This window comes from Mus caroli, chromosome 9, assembly GCF_900094665.2.
Source record: "Mus caroli chromosome 9, CAROLI_EIJ_v1.1, whole genome shotgun sequence".
In the NCBI taxonomy this organism is placed as follows: Eukaryota; Metazoa; Chordata; class Mammalia; order Rodentia; family Muridae; genus Mus; species Mus caroli.
This window is the reverse complement of record NC_034578.1, coordinates 26,942,102-26,965,207: the sequence shown is the minus strand read 5'-3', so window position 1 is coordinate 26,965,207 and position 23,106 is coordinate 26,942,102. Positions and strand designations below refer to the sequence as shown.

General features: G+C 43.5%; 1 protein-coding gene and 1 pseudogene across 5 annotated transcripts in view; both read left to right on the top strand.

Annotated features, from left to right (window-relative positions):
- Aplp2 (amyloid beta precursor like protein 2) overlaps positions 1-23,106 on the top strand; it is a 59,798-nt gene that overhangs the window by 33,053 nt on the left and 3,639 nt on the right. For 2 of the 5 annotated variants that reach the window (XM_021172339.2, XM_029481287.1), the window contains exons 4-15: positions 4,178-4,290; positions 5,604-5,803; positions 7,377-7,585; positions 8,571-8,738; positions 11,408-11,538; positions 12,646-12,720; positions 14,145-14,303; positions 14,706-14,834; positions 17,488-17,587; positions 18,240-18,392; positions 19,803-19,838; positions 22,613-22,698. In XM_021172339.2, coding sequence (XP_021027998.1) covers positions 4,178-4,290; positions 5,604-5,803; positions 7,377-7,585; positions 8,571-8,738; positions 11,408-11,538; positions 12,646-12,720; positions 14,145-14,303; positions 14,706-14,834; positions 17,488-17,587; positions 18,240-18,392; positions 19,803-19,838; positions 22,613-22,698 — 1,559 coding nt within the window. The remainder of the gene's footprint in view (positions 1-4,177; positions 4,291-5,603; positions 5,804-7,376; positions 7,586-8,570; positions 8,739-11,407; positions 11,539-12,645; positions 12,721-14,144; positions 14,304-14,705; positions 14,835-17,487; positions 17,588-18,239; positions 18,393-19,802; positions 19,839-22,612; positions 22,699-23,106) is intronic. The other 3 variants (XM_021172341.2, XM_021172340.2, XM_021172342.2) reach the window with 3 other exon arrangements.
- On the top strand, positions 15,006-17,441 carry LOC115031904 (annotated as a pseudogene).

Below are 23,106 nucleotides of genomic sequence, written 5' to 3'. Positions count from 1 at the left end.
TTAGTGAATGCAGTCTTTTTAACTCTTTGTTGCCTGACATGTGAATGGTTAACTCACAGAACTATCAATAGTCTGGGTGATTCAAGAACAGATTGGGTCTCAGATGCTAGTAAGGCTGAAACAGTTGGCCTTGGTTCAGTCATATTAACACAGGTAAGGCACCAGCACTGACACCTGAGGAGATCTTTAGATCTAATATGAGCCATCTGTTAAATGTATTCCTCTGCCTCACTCCGTTACAACTTTCCCTTAAAATGCAGACAGCAGCAAAATGGAGTGTGTTGCTTTTATTAGGCTCACATGTAGCGAGAAAGTATTGCCAAGAGGAAGAAATAGACCCAAGGAGTCAGAGCATGCAGCAGCTCTTGTGTTGCTGTACAGCATTCCTCAGCAGGAAGGAGGGACAGTGTGTGTGTGTACGCTTAGCCATCTCCTTTAAATGTGCTGTGTAGTCTGGAGTACGCTAAAATATTTTTATGATATTGTTTAAGGATGGTCTTCCCTTCCGTTAGGTTCTGAGAAATCTACTTGTAAAATTCTCAAAGTGTAACTGAAACACCATTCTGAGTGTATATGTTTCCAGCTTCAGATTTTATTTTTATCTTTTTTAATTTTTTTGAGCCTTGAAGCTGTAACTGTAGCCTTGGCTGTCCTGGAACTGTCTGTGTAGACCAGCTTGGCCTAGAACTCAAGAGATCCACCGTCCTCACAAGCGGGGGTTAAATGCTTGTGACAGCACTGCCCAGCTTAGTTTGATTGTTCTTGAGTCTTTCAGCAACCTTCTGTCTTCATCACTGTGTTCTTAATGGTTTCTGTGATTAGAAAGTAAGTCTCATGAACACTGCCAGAGGTGAGATGACAGTGGTAGCCTGCGTGTGACCCGAGTGCACTGTGGAGCTTGGTTATCCAGTGCCCAGCATGTACTAAGGTAATAGGCCCTGATAGTAAGCTACTGTTGGACCTAGCTCCTTATCTTTAAAAGCTGTGTTGGTTTAGTGGTTTGATAAAACAAGCAAAGAAGCAAAGCAATCCAGACCCCCCAGGGTACTGAGAATCAGAAACTGTGAACTTCTGGCTTACACCTCCTTCCATCAGATTGCTGCTTCTCTTCACATTTTGTGTGGACTGTGACTGCAACCTTCGTGCATGTTTCTCAGTCATGTTCGTTCGCAGTGTGTTGCCTTCAGTGATATAAGATGATCAAATTATGTCCTAGCATAGAATTCTATGGTTTCTATTCCTTATCCAGGAAGCTCTTTACTAAGTAAGGCTTAGAAACTCCCTGATTTGATCCTCCTTCGGGCCTGCCATCTTAACTACACTGTCTGGCTCTTGCTTTGCACTGTGCTAACATTGGACAGCTTGGGTTTGTCTGTCCTTGCTGCTTTTTTGAAAACACATCCTAGTATTGTCTGTGTGCCTGAGTGACACGGGGCAGAGAGGGCATGTGCCACATACATGTAGAAGTCAGAACAGGCTGTGAACTTGGCTCTCTCCTTCCACTTCATGTGAGATCTGGGATTGAACTTAAGTCCCTAGGCTTGTTCAGCAGCTGCCTTTACCTGTTACCATCGTGCCAGCCCTGCTTTATATGTTTTTGAGAGCAGTGTCAGAACTTATATTATTAAGAATTGTGTGATGTCAGCTTGTTACACTGCTGTTGAGAACTTGTCAGCTGGGTAAGATGTTGCCTGCAGTCATGCTGGCTGCCCAGATAGGGCCTCTGGGTGTGTTCCTTTATGTTGCTGCGACCTGTGCCTGTTTAGCATGTCTTCATCTTAAAGGAAATGTTTTCTGGTATAAAAAAGGAAATGCCCCCCTCCCCCCACACACACACACCCTACCCCACACCCCTCCTATAGTTTTTCTCTTCTGAAGTTAGCCAGGAATTAGCCTAGATACGGACATTAGTTGTAGCTTAGTTCTATCAAGGCTGTTACTGTTTCTTGGCCCACTTGTTAAACAAAGCTGTCTACCTCTTCCTCCCAAGTGCTGGGATTAAAGGCATGTGCCACCACTGCCCAGCTAGGGCAGCTCTTAAAAAGGAAGCATTGAATTGGGGCTGGCTTACAGTTTCAGAGGTGCAATCCTTTATCATCATAGCAGAAAGGATGGCAGCATACAGGCAGACATGGTGCTGAAGAAGAGCTGAGAGTTCTACGTCCAGATCTGCATGTAGCAGGAAGAAAGGGCCTGGCTTGGGCTTTTGAAACCTTAAAGTCTATCTCTAGTGGTGCACTTCCTCCACCAAGCCCACGCCTCCTAATCTTTCTTGAGTGGCACTACTCCCTAATGCCTAAGCATTCCAGTATATGAGCCTATGGGAGCCAATCTTACCTGAACCAACACAACCCCCTTGGCAAGATCAGTGACTCCCCTTTTCTTAACTGAGAGACTTGAAGGTGGCTCATAGGACCAAGGCATGAGGTCAGAACTAGTCATGGTTCTGCTTAGTTTTCTCAGAGCTAAGCTAGAAATCTTTTTAGTATATGGTGCCTGTACCTTCTCCCACACTCTCCTTTTTTTGAGACAGGATTTCTGTGTGTAGCCCTGACTATCCTGGAGCTCCCTCTGTAGACCAGGTTGGCCTCTGAACTCAAATCCTCCTGCCTCAGCCTCCAGAGTGCTGGGATTAAAGGCTAGTACCACCAAACTTGGCCTCCCTTTGTTACATTCCCTGCATCTAACTTCAGGCTAGCTTGTTTGCTCTCCCATATTCCTTACTTGCATCTTTGCCATAGAAAAGAAAGCACACATAGATCTTTATTTTCTTCTGTTTAGATCCTCTGTGGACATGTGAGTACATCAAAATCACCTGGAAAGCAAGTTAGTGAGTCCGTCCATACAAGGCTTAATCAGGATCTCTGAACAGTAATCCAGTTACACACACCCTCCCCCTCCCCCTCCCCCTCATTCTGTCTTTGTCTCTCTCTCTCTCTCAATTATGGAAAATTAATAAACATGTAAATACGCACATTGGTAATGATACTAATCTTCACACCCATGTTTCCCATCTGTGTGGCAGTCGGTGCAGGAACCCCATCACTGTATTGGAAGAAAGACAGAGTTCCTTCCATCCCTTCAAAGTTGAGACCTAAGGAGAAGAAAGCCGTGAACACCTCTGCCTTTAACCTATATTTGTAAATATTTGCTTGACTTTTCCCAGCCCCTCAGTGCCTTCCACATACACTTTGGTTGCTAAATTATTTGAAAATAACTTGGGACATTGAAACAGCTTTGCTTCTAAAAACAGGAAAAATCTACTACAGTGACTACCCTTTAAGACATTTTCCTAAATGTTAAAATAATCTTTATAGTTTCCTTTTTAATAAAGAATCACACATTATATTTAACCAGGAGAGTTTCTCAGTCTTTTAAATCTCAAATGACAATATATTTTGAGTCCAGACCTTTGTTTAATAAACTGTTCCTGGGGGGGTTGGACATACGGTCCATGCAGCAGTTAAGAATATTTGCTGCTCTTGGTAGAAGACCAGAATTAGCTTCCTAATACCCATGTCGGGGAACTCAAAACTGCCTGGAACTCTAGTTCCAGGGGGTCTGTGCTCACCTGCACCCCAGTGCATATAAATATGTGCATGCATGTACACGCACATTAAAAAAATCTTTGAAATGTAGAACTTCTCAGAATTTGGATTTGTTTTGTTAGGATTACATTTAAATTATTAGACTTGGCAGGCATGCTGTAGATGATACTGATACACTCTCAGGGCATTGCACATGTCAGCTTGTCCTGAATTGGAACGTTATCTTGGTCACTAAGTTTTGGTAGTTTCCCACTGAAAAGGTTCCTTGCTTTCTTGTGATTAATCATCCACTTAAAATTTTATCTGTATCAGTGTTTCTAGTAGTTTTGTGAAGAAAGGTTCAGCACACTGGTCATGAGGTGTGTCGCTTGAGGTGGTCATGGACAGGGATCCTGTCACATCTCCCAGAAATGTATTGCAGTAGTTCCTGTACAGGATTGTAGCCAGGAAATGTTACTGCCCAAGCCGCAGGTGGGATAGGGAGTCCTTCAGTGTCCACGCGTGCTTATGTACGCCTGGATGTGCAGCAACCTGTAAACATTCATCGGAGGATCAGAACTGAAGGCTGTGTGTGTTCACCCTGAAGGACAACCAGATTTGCTTCTGACAAGGCTTTTTGTTTCTCCCAGTGGGTGAATTTGTAAGTGATGTCCTGCTAGTTCCTGAAAACTGCCAGTTTTTCCACCAAGAGCGGATGGAGGTGTGTGAGAAGCACCAGCGCTGGCACACGCTAGTCAAGGAGGTAAGAGCTCGTGTGGAGCAGGCAGTCGCCAGCTGTCAGAAGAGGAACATTCCTTTCCACACCACCAGCCAACACCAGGGTGTTTGTCTGTCTGTCTGTCTGTCTGTCTTTCTCTCTTTCTTTCTTTTATAACTGTGTGGTTCTAGATGGCCTGGTACTTCAGGCTGACCTGGAACTCATCACAGTCCTCCAGCTTTAGCCTCCCTCATGCTGTAAGTAAGAGGGGTGTGTGACACTACCCCTAGGTAGTTCTGTGTTAAATTACAGAGACCTAGAAGGAGGCCAGAGAGAGAACTCAGTAGTTACAGGTGCTTCCTGCCCTCTCAAAGAACCCGAGTTTGGTTCCCAGCACCCACGTTGCGTGACACACAGCCACCTGTAGTTCCAGGTCCCCAGATCTCATGCTCTCTCTCACCTGGCATTCAAAGGCACCTGCATATATGTGGCAGACACATAAATAAAGATATTAAAAAGATACTTGGGAGAAGACTAGCTATCTTTTGTAAAAGGGTACAGCAGAGCAAGTCTGGTTTCTAGAGTTAAAACTGTTAGTCATGAGCTAAGAATATAAACTGGTAGCAGGGCTCCTGTGCAGCATGTTTGAAGCCTTGGGTTCAGTTTATTTCTAGCACTGTCACAAAGGGAACAGAAAATACTTAGTGGTATATCCTCCTTCACGTGGACTGATATATAGCTTATTTAAAGAACAGTTGTCTAGTATGTGCAAGTCTTGGGTTTGATTACGGAATGGGGTGGAAGGGGTTAAAGAAAGTTGAATCAAGAATCACATATGTTGTCAGCAGAGCTCCCAAGAAGGCATCCTGGCTCCTCAGTGAAGAACTAGCCCTAGGTATGCCTATGCATACAAGCACGACAGGCAGGCTTAGGTGTGCACAGGCACACAAGCTTAGTAGGCAAGCTCGGGTGCCACTTCATTTTTCTGGTAGGGAAGAACTGCCTTTCTTCCGCTGATCCTTCAGTTAGATTAGTCCTCCAGTAATTTGTCTTTAGTCAGATTATGGAATAGTTTCCATCCCAGGAGTAATGGCATTGGATAGTCTTGTCTTGTTAATTCCTGAAACTCTTTAAATTGTTTCTTAGATCTTAAGTTTTAGTTGTTTTTGTCTAAGATGAAATTATAAATTAAGAAAAACTTCAAGTTCTTACTTAAAATAATAGTATGATAACTTCTTGACAGAACAGTTAACATGTCCAGAAGAGAATGCATTACCACCTAAGATTTCTTTTGGATGAAGCTAGAGCTGGAGGGAGCTTGTGAAAATGTCCTGATGTGATCTGTGGATTTCTTGTAGGCATGTCTGACTGAGGGGCTGACCTTATATAGCTATGGCATGCTGCTGCCCTGCGGGGTAGACCAGTTCCATGGCACCGAGTATGTGTGCTGCCCTCAGACAAAGATTGTTGACTCTGACTCGACTATGTCCAAAGAAGAGGAGGAAGAGGAGGAAGAGGATGAAGAGGATGAAGAGGAAGACTATGATCTTGATAAAAGGTTAATTTGTTTAAAGTGTTAGATTCATTTTGTCTGGTTTTGTTTGATTTGGGAGGGGTGGAGGCCTTTAAATCTGTGCTTGTGAAATAGGGGTCTCACTTTGTAGCCTTAGCTGGCCTGGAACTCCTTATACAGACCAGGCTCGTCTTGGATCAGAAATCTGTCTGCCTTTGTCTCCAGAGTTCTGGGATTAGAGTTTTACGACAGAGTTTGTGGCAAGCCTGGTTTTTAGCCTTTCTGTAAAAGTGGCTGTTGGTCCCTCATTGCTAGATAAGGCCATGGGTTTCTTTTCTTTTCTTTTTTTCTAAATACAAAGAAGAATTTATTGATACTGAGTATGCTGCAAGGGATAGCGTGCTGGAAAGTCTTAGTTAGGTCTCTACTGCTGTGATAGGACAGTGACCACAACCAACCTGGGGACTTCACCTCACAGCTTCCAGTCCTTCTCGAAGGAGGGCAGGACCTGGAGGTAGGACTGAAAGACCTTGAAGGAGTGATGCCTACTGGCTTGTTCAGTTTACTTTCTCTTCTCTTCTCTTCTCTTCTCTTCTCTTCTCTTCTCTTCTCTTCTCTTCTCTTCTCTTCTCTTCTCTTCTCTTCTCTTCTCTTCTCTTCTCTCTCTCTCTCTCTCTCCTCTCTCTCTATTTCTTAATATAGAATAGAGTTTATTTAGGGCATGGGGAGGGGAGTTAAGAGAATAGAAGAGGCAGAGGAAGGCAGAGAGGAGAGAGTTGGATAAGTGGAAGCTGGCCATGACCCATGTGGAAAGAGGGGGAAAGGGAATAGGGAGAGAGGGGGCACAAGGGAGCGAGAGGCAAGAGTGTAAGAACTCAGTTTGCTTTCTTATGCACCCCAAGACCGCCTGTCTAGGGTGACAGCCACCCACAGTTTACTAGGCCCTTTGAAGTCAATCATTAGGAGAATGCCTATGGGCAAGCTCTATCAAGGAGGCATTTCATCAATTGAGATTTCTCTTCCCAGAGAAAGCTTGTTGTCAGATGACAAAACCCAACCACCAGTACAGGAGTATCCCCTTGTGCTGAATTTCATCTAGCTTTATATTTTAGTCCTAATCGAATATATGAAAACCTGTGGCTTTTCTCTTTCAATCAATTTGAACCACATTGGTTTGTTGTTTGTTTTTTTTTAGTTACTCCTCCTCTTCCTCCTCTTCTTCCTCTTCCTCATTATTATTTTACATATATGAGCATTTTGTCTGCATACATGTATGTGCATTATGTGTATGCCTATGCTCTTGAGGTCTGAAGAGGGCCCAGGATCCCTTGGAGCTAGAGTTAGAAGTAGTTGTGAACCTCTATGTAAGTGTTGGGAATCGAACCCAAGTCCTCTGCAAGAGCAGTAAGAACTCTTAACAAACAAACATCCAGCGCCTAGGCCATGTTCTTTTTTACAAGTTAATGCAATTCTGTATTGACATAAAGCTGGGCTGAGGGCTTTGGTGTCCCGGTTACATGTGAGAGGAGCTTATTTCCTGTCTCTGTTTTTGTGTTTCAGAATAGGGAAGGGAGTCATGCTTTGTGCTACTAACTTTGCTTTTTGGCTTATGACCTAGTGAATTTCCTACTGAAGCAGATTTGGAAGACTTCACAGAAGCAGCTGCAGATGAGGAAGAGGAGGATGAGGAGGAAGGGGAGGAAGTGGTGGAAGACCGTGATTACTACTATGACCCCTTTAAAGGAGATGATTACAACGAGGAGAACCCAACGGAACCCAGCAGCGAGGGCACCATTTCAGACAAGGAGATTGTTCACGATGTTAAAGGTAACTCAGCATAAAGCCCTGGCTTTAAAATCCACGTTTCTTTACCTGGCGCTTGTATTGCATTCATCATTCAGCACGGGTAAGTATCAGAAGGCAAAGCAGTGTCTGCACCATTGGGAAGACAGACTCTTTAGTGTGGCAGTGGAGCTGTCAGCACGAGCAGGTGGCACATCCAGGAGAGATTCAGAGTGGAGCCAGACAGCAGGGTTTGGCGTTATAAGGATTGCGTTAGAGAATTCGCAGCAGCAGTGCTTCAGGTTCCTCCATAGCCAGCTTAAGGTGTGCTGTCCTCCCAGGATGCTTCCCACCTCAGTGCTGCTCAGGAACCAGCTCTGTAGAGCCTGGTGACTTGCTTGATTTTTCTTTCTCCGTGTGTGTTCCTGTCTATAGTCTACCCTTCTTGTCAGGCATTTCTAGTGGGTAAGATGAAATTGAAAAAAGAAGAGGCTATGATAGTTTAGAACCATTATATACTGCTGATTGTATGTTTGAAAGTGTGTCAGACCTGAAGAATTAGTAAGGACTCAGCTGGAGGAAATACTTGGCTGGTGTAGAAGCGTGCGGCTTATTTGGAGATTGTGACAGTGGAAACACTGGTCCTTTGCAGGTGCTTCAGCCCCTGCTGCAGGTACTACCATTTAAATGGCCTTTCTTCTCACATGGACTCCTTTGGTCCTAGGAGCCATCAGAACAAAGCAGGCACCTGTCTCCACTGCACAGACCACAAGTGTGAGGCTCACAAGAAGATCCTTTATGTCAGCCTGTGGTACTAATCTAGACTCAGTGCAAAACCAAAAAAATAAAGTTATCTTTCTCTCTGAATTCTTCATCCCATGGAAAGTGATTCTGTTTGCCTGTATTGGTGAGGCTAGTCAGGGCCTTCTGGGCCAGTTGTGGCTCCAGCCTTGCCCCAGCTGGCCTGGACACTGTGAAGCATTTCAAGCACTGCCTCTGCCCTGCTGACACTCTGACCATTTTCACACAGCTGTCTGCTCCCAGGAGGCCATGACGGGGCCCTGCCGGGCTGTGATGCCTCGTTGGTACTTCGACCTCTCCAAGGGAAAGTGCGTACGCTTTATATATGGCGGCTGCGGCGGCAACAGGAACAATTTTGAGTCTGAGGATTATTGTATGGCTGTGTGTAAAGCGATGAGTAAGTCCCGCCTTGTGCCGGCCCTGCACAGCAGTGCCATCCTGTCCAGCCTTCTGTCTCTCCTGGCCGTCCTTGTGACTGCATCTGTCATGTTTATGCTGACTTGGGTGTTTGCTGTCAGTCGTTTTCCCCTCATCTTTGTGCTTGCTAGACCAAGGCTTTGCTTTCTCCTGGCAGTTATAAGCTCAGTTTTTGGTGTCCTGTGCTCCCTGTGTGTCTACTGATGGTTGTTGGTGGTAGTATGTCCACTCTGGTGCTGTGGGTGGCACAACCAGGGGCTTGTTCTTTCTTGTGGGCCTTGGAGTTCATAGGCTGTGGGGGTGGGGATTAGTGTCAGCAGGGAAGGCAGCCATGCCTGCTGGTCAGCTGTTGTTGAGAGGTACCATAGAGCCATTACATGATAGCACTGAGCATGCTCAAGCATGTGCCTTGGGCCTTGCCTCTTTTTCTGTCTTTGCCCTAACCTTTTGCTGCCCCCTGTGCTACATACTACCTGTTAGGATGCCCACCGTCAAAAGCAGTGACAGCAGGAATACTTGTGGGATTCCAGAGTATTGTAACACCTTGTTTTGTGCATTCTACTGGGAAGAAATCTGTGCTCCAAACTTCTTGACTCGGCCTTGTCAGTGTTGTGGTCACATGGGTTGTGCAGGGCCTCAGGAAATGAGTGCATTTCTGTTTGTGTGTGATTTGGTTTCAGAGGAAGGGCAGTGGTTGCATTGATTGGACTTATGTTACACATAGAGAAAGTTTTTCTGTTCTCATAGGTACTGCTTCCTTTTTTAAGACTCTGTCTTGTGGTATTAATTCATGTGCCTAGGAAAATCCTCAGACCAGGAATTTTGCCTTGGTTTCTGCTCTGGAACTCATTAGAATGAGCTGCTGCCTGCCCCTGGTGTTTGCTGTAGCTTCTCATGGCTTTTTATTCCAATATCTTCACTGCTCTTCCAAAGCGGTTTAAGATTTTAGCCTAGTGTGGTGTGCTTTTATTGCTTCCATTCCCGATACACTAGGGAAGGCTATTTTTATTTAGTAGTCTTGACAAGAGAAAGAATGAGCCATTGGAACTCCCATTCATAAACAGTTTATTTAGAACAGATTTAGAGGTAAGAGTTTTTGTGATGTTTACTGCTTTTAAAAGTGGCCTAGCTAAAGAATATGAACATTGTTTTGGGCTAATGTTTAAGGAGTAGCTGAGGCCCTTTAGTCATGTCACTGAATATGGAGATACTGCCTCTGCCTAAAGCTCAGACAGTGCTTTGAAACAAGATGAAGTTTCCTGTGCACCAGGAGAGCCCTGTATCTGTACTTGCAGGGCTCTTAGCTGGAGAGCCTGGAATAGCTATGGACCAGGTTTTCTGGGATCACATGGTGTCTCTTAAGAGGTCTGAGACCTGTGAAGGCTGAGCTTGTCATGATTCTGACCCATGCGTGGGCCATAGAAGTCTCCAGAGTGGCACACCCTTCCTTTTTAGCTTCTAGGAGTGGTTAGACCTACTGTGTGCATATTCCTAGCCCAGAGAGTGAAACCATCCATTCAGCATGAAAGCCTTTATACTTCTGATGACTGTATATTGAATAGATTTGAAAATTTTCACCAAACTTTGAGTAAATACTAGGAGAATATAATTTCCTAAGAAACAAACTGTAATTTTGTTGATCTGACAGCTAGATACTGAGATCCTTTTTAAATTACAAAGAGACAAAATATCACAAAATTATAAGGCTTACTAAATAAAGGGATGCAAGGAAAATTGCATCTGATAACTTTGTGGAGTGGTTAGCTAATTTCTAGTTTGTTTGTTTAATTAGTTGCATACCTATTCTAATGGATTAAAACTATGCAAAGTAAACTTGCCTGCCCAGTCCATTGTGCAGGTAATCACTAGCCTTGGGGGCCGGAACAGCTCATGCCTAACCAGCAGTGAGGTAAGAGGCCTCTGTTTTAATGGATCTGTGTGCTGAAGGACAACTGGAAGCATCTTCAGTCAGAGTCATGAATCAAGACCACCAAGGCATATCTTCCCATCAGTAGAAGGTGTCCTCATCAAATATAGAGATTTAGTTTAACTGCCATTAGACTTTTTACCAGACAGAGGTATCAATCAGTCCTTCAGTGATGCTGAACTAGCATGGTTTGGACTTTGTCCACTCAACCTATATGCAAATAGTGTGCATTTGAACTAGTTTTCTCAAACTAAAACCCAAAGATTGCCATAAGAGAGATAGGAGCCTGTTCCTTAAAAATGGACAACACCTTTGTGTAAATGTCTCCATGAGGTCTAATTTCAATCCTGGTTTACATTACATACCATTAGGAATAAACATGGTAGCCTTATTTTAGGTTTTCAGGTTTCAAGTTCTGAAGGGAAGACTGTAGAAGCAGGTTTTTTGTTTGTTTGTTTGTTTGTTTGTCCTGCAATTAATTATAGGTAAATGCCTTATGAGTGCTGAAGATGCTAGGGCTTCGGTCTGCCAATAAATTACTGTACTAGCATGGACTGATGTGTTTAGTGAATATTATGCAAAGATTGTTCACTGCAATCTAACAATGGGGCGCTCTGTACTTTTCTTGCAAAGCCCCAAGACAAGTTGATCCATCTTGTGGGTCCTGTGCTTGCCTATTTACCTGACTGCCAGAGAGAATTCCCTCTGTGACTTTATTTCAGTTCCCCCGACTCCCCTGCCAACCAATGATGTTGATGTGTATTTTGAGACCTCAGCTGATGATAATGAGCACGCCCGCTTCCAGAAGGCTAAGGAACAGCTGGAAATTCGCCATCGAAACCGAATGGACAGGGTAAACATTACCATTCATACTGTTTGTATTGGTTTGGTTTGTAGTGCTAGGGAATAGATTCAGAACCCGGTGCACACTAGGCAAGTGCTGAAGAGAGGGACATGTTGGCTAAAATGCCACACGGTTCTGGAGAGCTACCTCCTAGGTAGATGAATCAATCTCTTTCCTTCAGCTGCTGCCTCTCATGTGATAACATTACTTTCAGTGGCATTGCAGATACTTCTGAACACTTTTTGGGCACTTGTTATTCTGTTTAAAGTCAGCTATTGCTGACTATAAATTTTTATTTTCAAAAATCCATTTTTTATCACTGTTAAAATTGAAGACTTGGTTTATAAAACTGTAAAAGTAAATTAGATGAAGTAAAACAGTTATTAATACTTTGTAATTGCAGAGGCAAGAGTCTTAAGTCTCGGGGAAGTACGTCTCTTTACTTGGAAGCACTCTAAAAGTAGGGAGATTTCCTAGTTCATCCAGGATCATGTTTAACCTAATCCAGGCTGGCCTTGCCTGGGGGCTTAGGATGTAGCTTCCTTCTAAGAGTATTTGCTTAGCATGCATAGAGCCCTGGACTGGACCCAAGCACCACATACACCAGGCTAGAGGGACACAGCTCTTATCCTGCACTGTGACAGGCAGCAGGAAAATAAAGCTTGAAGGCCATCCTTGGCTACACTGGGAGCCTGAGGCTGGGTGGACTCCATAGGACTGTCTCAGAACAGCAGTGGTAATGGAGATTGCTTGCTGGACTTGGGCTCCACCCTTATAGCTTTCACGCTGGACTTATTCTTAGGGAGGTGCTCATTATTTTATTTTCACATCATTTCTGATAGAAACAGGCATTACTCTTTAGTTTTTAAGTGAAGGGAGAATAAGCATAAAGAAAAACTTGCCTAAGGTATATACAAGAGGATCCTGGTATCAAGGGGATCTGGGAATGACTGAGGCTGGCAACTTCTGAGTAACAATCCGGACTCAGGGATCAGATGATAGGGTTTCCTTTTGCACAGTTTCCGGCATGGATTCAGCACCCAGCAGTATTTTTAGAAAATGGGGAAGTTGTTTCAGAGGGTTATTTTCTGAAGAGTGTTTTGATGTTTGTTCTAGGTAAAGAAGGAATGGGAAGAAGCAGAGCTTCAAGCCAAGAACCTCCCCAAGACAGAAAGACAGACCCTCATTCAGGTAGGGACAAAGGGTCCAGCCTGACCTGTTGAAGATACAGAGTTGAGCTCCCTGGGAATTTGAATGTAACACCTCCTTCTAGTCAGGGACTTAAATTACAAGGAAGTTGTCTCTCTCCTCCCCTTCCCCTTCCTTTCTCCTTTCCTCCCCTTTTCAATTTCACCACGAGTATTTTTTACTTGTGATAGAAAGAAACCAAACCTTCTCCCAGAGCACACCTAACTTGTACAGGAAGCAACCTTGGCTTAGCTATTGGTTAATTCTGCTTTCTTGGCAAAAGCCCCTGTCATCTTGTTCATGGACTGTAGCTTGTTTTTCAACAGTACTGGATTAAAAAGAAACTGGCAGACTCATTGACAAAGTAAAAGGCAGAAAACAAAGATCTTTAATACAAGTTTATTCCTTGCTTTGTAAAAAAAAAAAAAAAAATGTAATCTCAAAATCAGAACAACTGATTGTACACCCTTCTGTAGAAGGGAGGGGCTAGCAAGATAAATAGCAATTTATAAGACTGATTTGGGTTTTAAAAATGCATCATGTTACTCCTTTAACTTAGGAGTGGGGGCAGTTTTGGGAATTGAACAAATTTCTGGTCTAAGCATACGTTTTAAAGTAGGTATATATCAGGTTAGCTCTCTCTCTCCGAGTATCCTGGAGGATCTTGGTGTGTTTTAATTAGTCACTCAAAATCTCAGAGCTGTAATTCTTTTCTTTTCTTTCTTTTTTTTTTTTTAAGATTTTATTTATTTTATGTATATGAGTATACTGTAGCTGTCTTCAGACACACCAGAAGAGGGCATCGGATCCCATTACAGATGGTTGTGAGCCACCATGTGGTTGCTGGGAATTGAACTCAGGACCTCTGGAAGAGCAGTCAGTGCTTTTAACCTCTGAGCCATCTCTCCAGCTGAGCTTTAATTCTTACACAAGCAATCTTATCTATAGGGATATTTGACTGAGCAACCTTAAGGTGCCAGTAAGTGTGGCCAGGCAGCTCACAGATAATCTTCCCTTCACAGCTCTAGTAGATGCAACTCAGTGTGAGCCAGCATGTCACTGAACTGTGTTTTGTTTTAAAACATGTGCCCTGTTGGTTAATGGCTTCAGGATTTAGAAGTTGGTATTTTTTTTTAGAACATGGAAATGATGATTGTAGACGTTGAAAAACCAGATGTTGAAATTGGAAACTTAGTAATGTCAGCTATAGAGTCTCTTTAACACAGAAATATAATTTTTTTAATGAATGGAAGCACCTTAATAGAAATAAGATATTGTGTACCCTTATGTCCCTGAATCTGTTACTGTCTTACTGAAGCACAGAGGCACTAGGCAAAGAAAAGCATTGGGTTCCTAGGTGTGAACTTATTAGATTTCCTACAGATGCCACACAGGTAATCACCTGTTGTTCTTTTTCCTCGGCTTAGCATTTCCAGGCTATGGTTAAAGCTTTAGAAAAAGAAGCAGCCAGTGAGAAGCAGCAGCTTGTGGAAACCCATCTGGCCCGAGTAGAAGCCATGCTGAATGACCGTCGGCGCATAGCTCTGGAAAATTACCTGGCTGCCCTGCAGTCTGACCCACCTCGGGTGAGTTGGGGTCAGAGCAGAACCACAGAGAAGTCATGTTCTTAGTGTTGCCTGCTTAAAGTGTAGATTGGAAGGCAGAGGCAGGAGAGTCTCAAGCCTGAGGCCAGCCTACTAAACAAACAGGAGTTGGGTAAATTAATTCATAGGAGAACTCTTGAGTTAAGTGGTCTCAAGCTTTTCCTAATGCTTAAATCACAGCTGCCTTGCTTTGAGGGTCCTAGGAAGTATTGGATAGGAAGCTGGTGCAATGACATGGGATAAAAGCAGCTCTTGAACAAACCTGCCAGCCAGAGTTCCAACTCCAGAACCCACATAAGGTGGGAGAGCACAGAATTCCCCAGACTCCTCCATGCATGCTGTGGGCTGTCCTCCCTGACTAATGTGAATCTTCTGGTCTTGCAGCCACATCGCATTCTTCAAGCTCTTCGTCGTTACGTCCGTGCTGAGAACAAAGATCGCCTGCATACCATTCGTCATTACCAACACGTGTTGGCTGTTGACCCAGAAAAGGCCGCCCAGATGAAATCCCAGGTAAACTAGACAGATTTCCAGCAGGCACAGAAATATGCTGCTGGCTATGCTTGATGTTAGAAGACACTTTGTACATGCGTTGGACGAGTCTTCCCAAATCAAATTTTTATGTCAGTTCATTTGATTCAGCTTATTGCCTGAATTAGTGTAATTCCCTTTAATAGGCAAATACATTGTGTAGGTCTTAAAAGTTGATCTTGGTTCACTGCTTGGGACACTTGCCCATTGTTCTTGAGTCCCAGGATTTGATCTCTAGAGCCACAAAACAAAACACTTTATTCCTGTTGTAGCCTTGGAAGTTTTTAGTCAGACAGACACTTCTTGCTGCCTGATCAATATCCCTTACTTAAAATAGTCAGGACTGGAAGTGTTTCTGATTGGTAACTTTTAAAAAATGTTTGCTGTGTACGTAATAAGATTCTTGGGGGTGGGTTGCGGAGGCCTCAGGATGGCTCGGACCATGGAACCTCTGGCAAGGAAGATCTTTAAAGGAGTTTTAGCAGCTGAGCTTGTGGGTGTTGCTGGAGCTTACTTTTTGTTTAAAAAGATGAACTCTAGCTAAGATTTCAGACAAACAATGAGCAAGAAATTTCCCTTCATTTTGGAAGTTTATTACAAATCCATAGAACAGTCTTCAATGTGTGGAGTTAGAGAGAAAGATCAGGAAAAATGGTTGACTAGCAAAAACTAAGGCCAGTCATCTCGCTCAGCTTCGCACTTGAACTGTTTGAAACCTTTGAGGGGAGACAGATGAGTCTGTGCCTGGACTCCACAGACGCTCCCTGACCGTAACTGCAGGCCTGCGGTTTCCCTCCCACTGTTTGCTGCTCCTCTACTGTATCGTTGAGGAATTTACAAGTGAAAATATAGGATTTATACTGGATTTTTCTTTTCTATTTTATGAAAGAATAGGAACTAGTGATTATAACATCAGGAATAATTACAAAGTCTTCATGTATGTGAGAGTACACCTTTAGCCAAGTCTAAATAAAATAGACTGACTCTTGAAGGAAAAAAAAAAAGATTCTTGGGGGCTGGATGGTTAGGAGCATTGGCTGCTCTCTCTCCTAGAAGACCTGGTTCTGATAGCCAGCTGCTTACAACCATTTGCAACTCCAGTTCCAGGGGATCTGATGCCCTCTACTGGCCTCTGGAGGCACCAGGAACAAATTGGTTACACAGGCATATATCTAGGCAGAGCACCCATACCTACAAAGTAAAATAAACAAATCTCATAAAATATTTCGCTTGAGTGTGACTCAGGTTTAAGCCTGAAATTGATTTATGTCTCGTATATATCTTGTAGTCTGAGATTTATGTCGTGTAATGTTTTTAGTACATCTGTGTTGTCCCTGCCACTCAGGCTCTGTAGCTGTAAGCGCTCTGTCATGATTGATTCCATCCTGTGGCTCCCATCCTGTCACAGGGCCCTAATGACTCCGAGGAGGTATAATGGTGTCTGCATGTGCACAGACTCTGGAAGCACACTGCAATTCCATTTGCATTTTTTGCCAAGGCACTCACACTTGTGCTTTCCCATCAGTATATTTGATTGGCAGAATGGCAAATAGAAAATTAAATTACTGTCATCTTTGCTTTTAAAGGTCAGAAGCACATCAGTCTACAGTAAAAGCATCTTTAATTTTTCTTCACTTTCAGCCCTTCACGTTAATGGCCTCGGTGCCACACGGTGCGCTGGCTCTGAGTGCCTTCTTTAGAAGGAGCTCGGCAAGTGCAGGCCTAGGCCTGAGTGGGTGACAGGGCTGTGAGCTGTTGAGCTGCTGCAGCAGAGCGCCCTGTATCTCTGGGTCACATCATTTTTCCTACTTTGGATACTTTTGTTCTTACATTCAGAAAAGTAGTGAGCTACCATGGATAAATCTGTCTTCAGTGCTTGCTTAAAAATGAGTTATTTGTGCCTTATCATTTTTTAAAGAACCATAATTTAAAAGGGAGTAAATTAGTCTTGATCTTAACCATAGTATTTTAGGTAGTTGCTTTACTAAACCAAGTCCATGAGCAGCCATGCCTTCCCACCATAGTTCAATGTCTGTCTACCTGCTCTAATCTTACTGTTGAAAGAAGTGACCGGCACATTCTCTCAGACTCAGCAAACGTTTACTAAGGAGTAGTACCTCCAAACACTTTAAACTCAGGGTTTTTAGTGACGTGACGATTGTCTTGTATAAAAGCTAAATCAACTGGCTAGTGAGTTTGTTTGTGTTTTGTTTTAAAAATTTAAATGTATTTATTTTATGTGAATGAGTATTCTGCCTGCATGTGTTCCTGGTGCCTGTGGAGGCCAGAAAAAGACTGTTAAAGGTTCCCTGCACCTAGAGTTATCGGCCAGTTGTGAACTCCCATGTGGGTGTTACACAGGTCCTCTACAAGAGCTGCAATTGCTCTGACCACTGAGGATCTCTCCAGCTCCTCAGGACCATATTTTGAAAATGAATGTTGCTTTAACTTGTAGCCCTCTCTGTAGACTAGAGACTGCATCACTCACGTGCTGTGCTGTCATGGGCTTTCCTGCTCTGCTGTCTTAAGTAGGAAAGAGAACCTTTGCGTCTCTGGAACTCTATGTGGGTGGCGTTTTTTTCTCCTGACCTCATAGTTTTCAGTGACAAGGCCTCTCCTGATATTGTGCTTCTAGGTGATGACACACCTCCATGTGATTGAAGAAAGAAGGAACCAAAGTCTTTCTCTTCTGTACAAAGTTCCTTATGTTGCTCAAGAAATTCAAGAGGAAATTGGTGGGTACTAATGTATCAAAGCCAGACAGACTGCTGAGGCTAAGGAGTGATGGCGGGCTAGGATGAAGTATGTAAGGAGTAGGCAAGGCTGGTGAGGAGAGCCTAGCATACTATGCTTTCAGAAAGCCTGGAATTGGCTAGAGGTTTACATGACAAGGCTGAGGAGTCTTCAAAGACAGATGTACTGGCTTGGAGCCACAGAGTCTTGAATGTCATTGACCTTCACTCTTATTAGCGGAAGCAACTCTAGGGTGTGAAATTGCAGGGGCCTGAGGAGTTTCCTGTTACCAGTTTACCCTGTAGTCATTATATATCATTCTATCTTCTGCTGTGTGCTGCAGGGTAAAACGGTTTACCTGTAGACAATAGCTGCTAGAATTCCTCTTAAAATAGTAGAGATAGATAGTGAAATAATTCAAAGGTGTGTAGTTATAGTTGTGTATAATGAGTCCTCTAGAGATGGACGATGTGTCCTATAAAGTCAGGCAGTAGGCAGGAGCTAGACATAGACAGGAGATGGGTTGCAGGCTGGAGGGCTCTTGCCAGGTCTTAGGTCTGGGTTAACAAGAATTGGCCTTTCTCAAAGTACTGGTCCTGTGCCTAGACCTACTTCTAAAATTCGCTTATCTGTTCCCTGTTGTGCTTTTGTTAGATGAGCTCCTTCAGGAACAGCGAGCAGATATGGACCAATTTACCTCCTCCATCTCAGAGAACCCTGTGGATGTCCGGGTGAGCTCTGAGGAGAGTGAGGAGATCCCGCCGTTCCACCCTATCCATCCCTTCCCATCCTTGTCTGAGAATGAAGGTATGTATGGTCCTCAGAGCCGTTCCTAGGAGCAGAGGAGAAGAGCATAAAGTTAGAAAATTGGAATACATTTCTTCAAACCTGATTGCATTGGGGAGATTGTGTTGTTGTGAGAGGCGGGGAAAGGGAAGGCATGGGTTCCCTAAGCACTTCCTGTGTGCAGGTGCTGTGCTGGATTCTATGAGGAAGTAACACACTGCAGTATCATTAGGAAGTCAGGAATCTCTCTCACGTTCCGTAGCAAGCCTTTTTGCTTGTGTGATGTCCCTTACATGGAGGGATGCCTTTGAGCTGAACAGAACCTTTATGTTGGGTATTTTATATCATTGTCTTTCCCTAATAGTCTTGGGAGGCAGATTAGGGGGAAAGGCTAAAGCAGTGCCCTGACATCTCTGAAGTGAGTTGGATGAGAAGTTGTATCCTTTGATTCATAGGCATGTTTTTCTTGGTGATTCTCGGTATCTAAAAGTGTCCCTGAAAATCATGAGTCTGTACCAAAAATAAACAAGCTGCTGAGACTTGTGCCCTAAGACTAGTTTGTATAATCAGATTCTATTTCCTGCTATTTCTGATGGTGAGGGTGGTAAGGATAAAAAAAATGGCCTATGGCTTTGCAGTCCTAACTCTGTGCCAGCTTTAGTTAAGCATAGTGCTTAGATGCCTTTAGTCCGCAGCACACTCTGTGGAGGTAGCGACACTGAGTATCCCATTTGGAACAGATGAAGTGTGTGACCAGAGTGTCACATAGCTTAGATTCTAAGTGCATTTGAATCCACGCTGACAGTTCAGTTCCCGTAGCTTCTGGAATAGTCACATGGCTGATTAGATACAGTAGCCTAGTGAAGGTACCAGACCAGTGGTAAGGTGTGCATGCAAGGTAGCTTTCAGACTCCAACAGAAACGCCTTTGGAACCAGTTAGCTCAGAGGCTCAGACTCTTCCTGTACTGAATACCTAAAAAGGGAGTACGTAAAGTGATGTCACCCCATTCCGACCTCCGTGAGGTTGTGGGGTGGCCATGCATGTACAGTCTCTGTCTGCTTTGTGTGGGATTGGAGCCATGCAGGGAAGCTGGCTCTCTCGGTCAGTGAACCACAATACTAACTTCATTTTCTACTGTTTCCTTTTTTAAAAAGAAGAAGAGTAGGTTGATGGGGTAAGCTAAATATTGTGGGGCTCTTCCAAACGTCTCTTAAATGGCGGGACCTGACTTCCCGCTTCTCTCTCCTCAGGAATACATGTAGCCATTTGCTATCTAGATCATGGCCAGTTTGCTTATGGGTATCTCAGGCATGGATTTTAGTGAAAATGCCTTTTGGTCACATTATAGAGAGGAACTTAGAAGGAAATCATTTTCTTTCTTAATCTCCTTTTGTGCTATTTTGTTTTTTATTGTTTTCCTTTCTGCTAGACACTCAGCCGGAGTTGTACCACCCAATGAAAAAAGGTTGGTTTGTCAAAGACGTTCCTTAAGACCTCCATTCCTTCTCACTTCCCCAGTGTGTTGGAAGTTTCATTTTATGTTTCATACCACCATCTGACTTTCCCCGCCTCATTTCTTCAGCCATGGCTGTGAGTGGAGCTAGAGCAGCCCTGCCTTCATGTTACTAACAAGTTCCCTGGCTTTCCTAGTCTAGTCGCCCAAGAAACAGATGCTTTCCTAAGTCTTCGTCTGGGTAAATGTCAGAAAAGGATGCTCGGCTTAACAAAATTGTTATTTGTAGCTAGTCTGTTTTTAAGACCATGCTTAACTTTTACAGTCAGGTAGACTGTAATTTCCCTTTCTCCTTTCTCCTTATTTTTACCAGTTGCCTTCCCCCTTTTGCTGTCTTACCTTCCGTCCATGCCACTCTCTCATGTTCCTGAGTGGTAGCATTCCTAAAACACAGGATGCTGTTGGTGAAAGAGATAGAAACAGATGACCTCAGGTGCAGTGAGTCTCCAGTCTTCAAACACACAGTGTGAAGAGCACTATATCAGCACACTGTCTTGTTTACCCATCAGATCTCCCTCTTGGGCAGGATTTTCGGTTCAGTTTTATAGATTAGGCAGTTGAAAAAGCCTGTGAGATTCCATGTGTTGCTTCCCAAATCTGCATGTTAAGAAGTTAGAGGATCAAGGTCTGGACCCAAGGCTGTCTTCACAGCCCATGTGGTTTCTGTTGCCCGAGTTGCTAATGCCAGCTACAGAATCTTCCAGATGATTACACACTCCCCTCTCTTGAGTCGTGGGTAGTAGTGGCTGTTCTTGGTGTATTTTATGAGTGTACTCTCTTGGCTGTACCAAGTGGGATTCCCTGGCTCAGAATTTGGTGTTCTAGTTTAGACCATATTTTATTCTTAGAACCAAAAAGTGTGACTTAACTCTTTTGACAATTCTTTGTATTCAACTGTGCCTCCTCTTCTTGGAAGTCACGGTGCTAATACTCATCTCAGTGGACACCTTAGGTACTTAGCTACACTGTCTTGAGCTTTCTTACTTTAAAAAGATGTGTTGGGCCGGGCATGGTGGCACACGCCTTTAATCCCAGCACTCGGGAGGCAGAGGCAGGCAGATTTCTGAGTTCGAGGCCAGCCTGGTCTACAGAGTGAGTTCCAGGACAGTCAGGGCTACACAGAGAAACCCTGTCTCGAAAAACCAATAAATAAATAAATAAAATAAAATAAAAAAATAAAAAAAAGATGTGTTGGGACACATTTCTGTGCATTATGAAACCAAAGTAAGTTTAGTCAGAAACACAGTATTGGGATAGCCTGGACCAAAGCAAGTCCTTAGATGATTTGGTTCAGTATTTCTTTGTGTTCTGAGAGTCTTGCTCTTATGACTTTTAAAACTCTGAGAAGAGCATGAGGTGGGAAGAGCTCAGAATTAGAATTTAGTAGTCTTGATTATGAGCATCCATGCTAAGTAAGCCAGTACCCTTCGAAATTCCTCTTTCTTGAATCGTAGGCAGGCAGTGTGGTTTCCTTTGAGACACAAATAACTGGTATCAGGTTATGCTTTTCTTTTGAAGTAAATGCTTTAGAACAAAATGCATCCCTTTGGCTCCAGTGTACTGAGTTAGTAAATTAACCAGGCTGCAAGCTCAGCAGCCTCATGGCTATTATTAATCACTCCTGTTGGACTGGGTTAAGAAAACAAGTCCAGTTGTGAAGTAAAAAACTTCTCTATGGCTGGGTTTTATATCATTGCCTGCCTTTGGCATCTCCAGGACAGCAGTGGTGAATGTAAACTTAGGTTGGAATCCACTCACTTGCAGGCAGTTACCTTAGCATGTCAAGTTGACTGCCAAGTCTCTTTATAAAGGATTCAAATCATAGATACATATAAACTAAATATATTCTTATAATGAGAAACTTGTGATAGCCAGGACTCACATGCTTGAAGCTAAAAATAAAAGGGATTTTTCTTTCTGCATCTGTGCTGAGTCCAGACATGGTGCGTATTTGGATGCTGTTATCTATGTGCCACACATGAGTGATGTTGGCTCAAGCCATTTCTGACCTTGGAAAAAGGAAAGGTGCTGGTCTTGCTCCCTTCACCTTAGTTAAAATTCTCCATGTAGATAAACTGCTTTTTCCTGTTCACCTGGGCTTACCTACAATTTGAGATGTAACTCTAGGATCAGGTTTGAGGAATCAGACATCCAGTGGAGATAAAAGGAGATAGATGATTATAAACGTATGTTAACTGCTACAGCCTAGAAATGTCTCCCTCGAGAACCCGAAGCTTGAAGGGCAAATAGGAGGACTTAAGGGTAGGAGGTGGCAGGGGTTTGAAGCAGAAACAATTTCTTTTGGAGTAAACTGTTATGCTCAAAGCACACATGCATCTATTCAGTAGGCTCTAGGTACCAAGGAATTATGTGGTTGCATAGCAGGTGCTGTTAGAGTCATAGGTAAGGGCTGGAGCATGCTTTATATTCTGGGACACCCTCAGGCCCAGCTTCTCTGCAAAGCTTGCATTCCATTTCTTCAGGTGGGAGACCAGGAAGTACTTTGTCTTCCTTCATTATATGCATCAGTCTTTTGAAAATGCTTGTACCATTCATCCTTGCAAAGCCCAGCGCATCCTCAAACATGCCAATGCAGTGACTGTTTCCAGAGTCATGGGGGTCTTTGATAAGAAGCTCTCTGGCCCTCAGGCAGGGATTTGCTGCTTCTGAGAGATTGCCCTGAGGTGGGCTGCCGAGAAACTCAACTGTAAACATTTTCTACACAGGCTCTGGAATGGCAGAACAAGATGGGGGACTGATTGGTGCAGAAGAAAAAGTGATTAACAGTAAGAATAAAATGGATGAAAATATGGTGAGCCACTTGTCTTTTGCATAGCATGCTTCCTTCTGTACAGTGGAGCAAAAGGCATGGTAGTTAGTACATCCAGGCCAGTGAGTGCCCTTCCTGCACGAGTAGACAGTGAGGGAGCAACCACGCCCACTTATTGCAGATGAGGGAACCCGGGAAGCTGCTTTTTTTTCATTAGTATATGGTAGAAAAATCATACCTGTAACGAAAAGTATGTATCCGAGGCTATTTTCATTTCAGGTAAGTTAAGTATTTATTAGGTGGAGAATTGAGTAAAATTGAGTTTTCTTACACCTCCTTTTTTTTTCCTTGTGTTTCTCTCCATTTAGATTGTTTAATTACCCTCAGCTGAACTAGATTTTGTTTTTTAGTTGCGTGTGTGTGTGTGTGTGTGTGTGTGTGTGTGGGTGG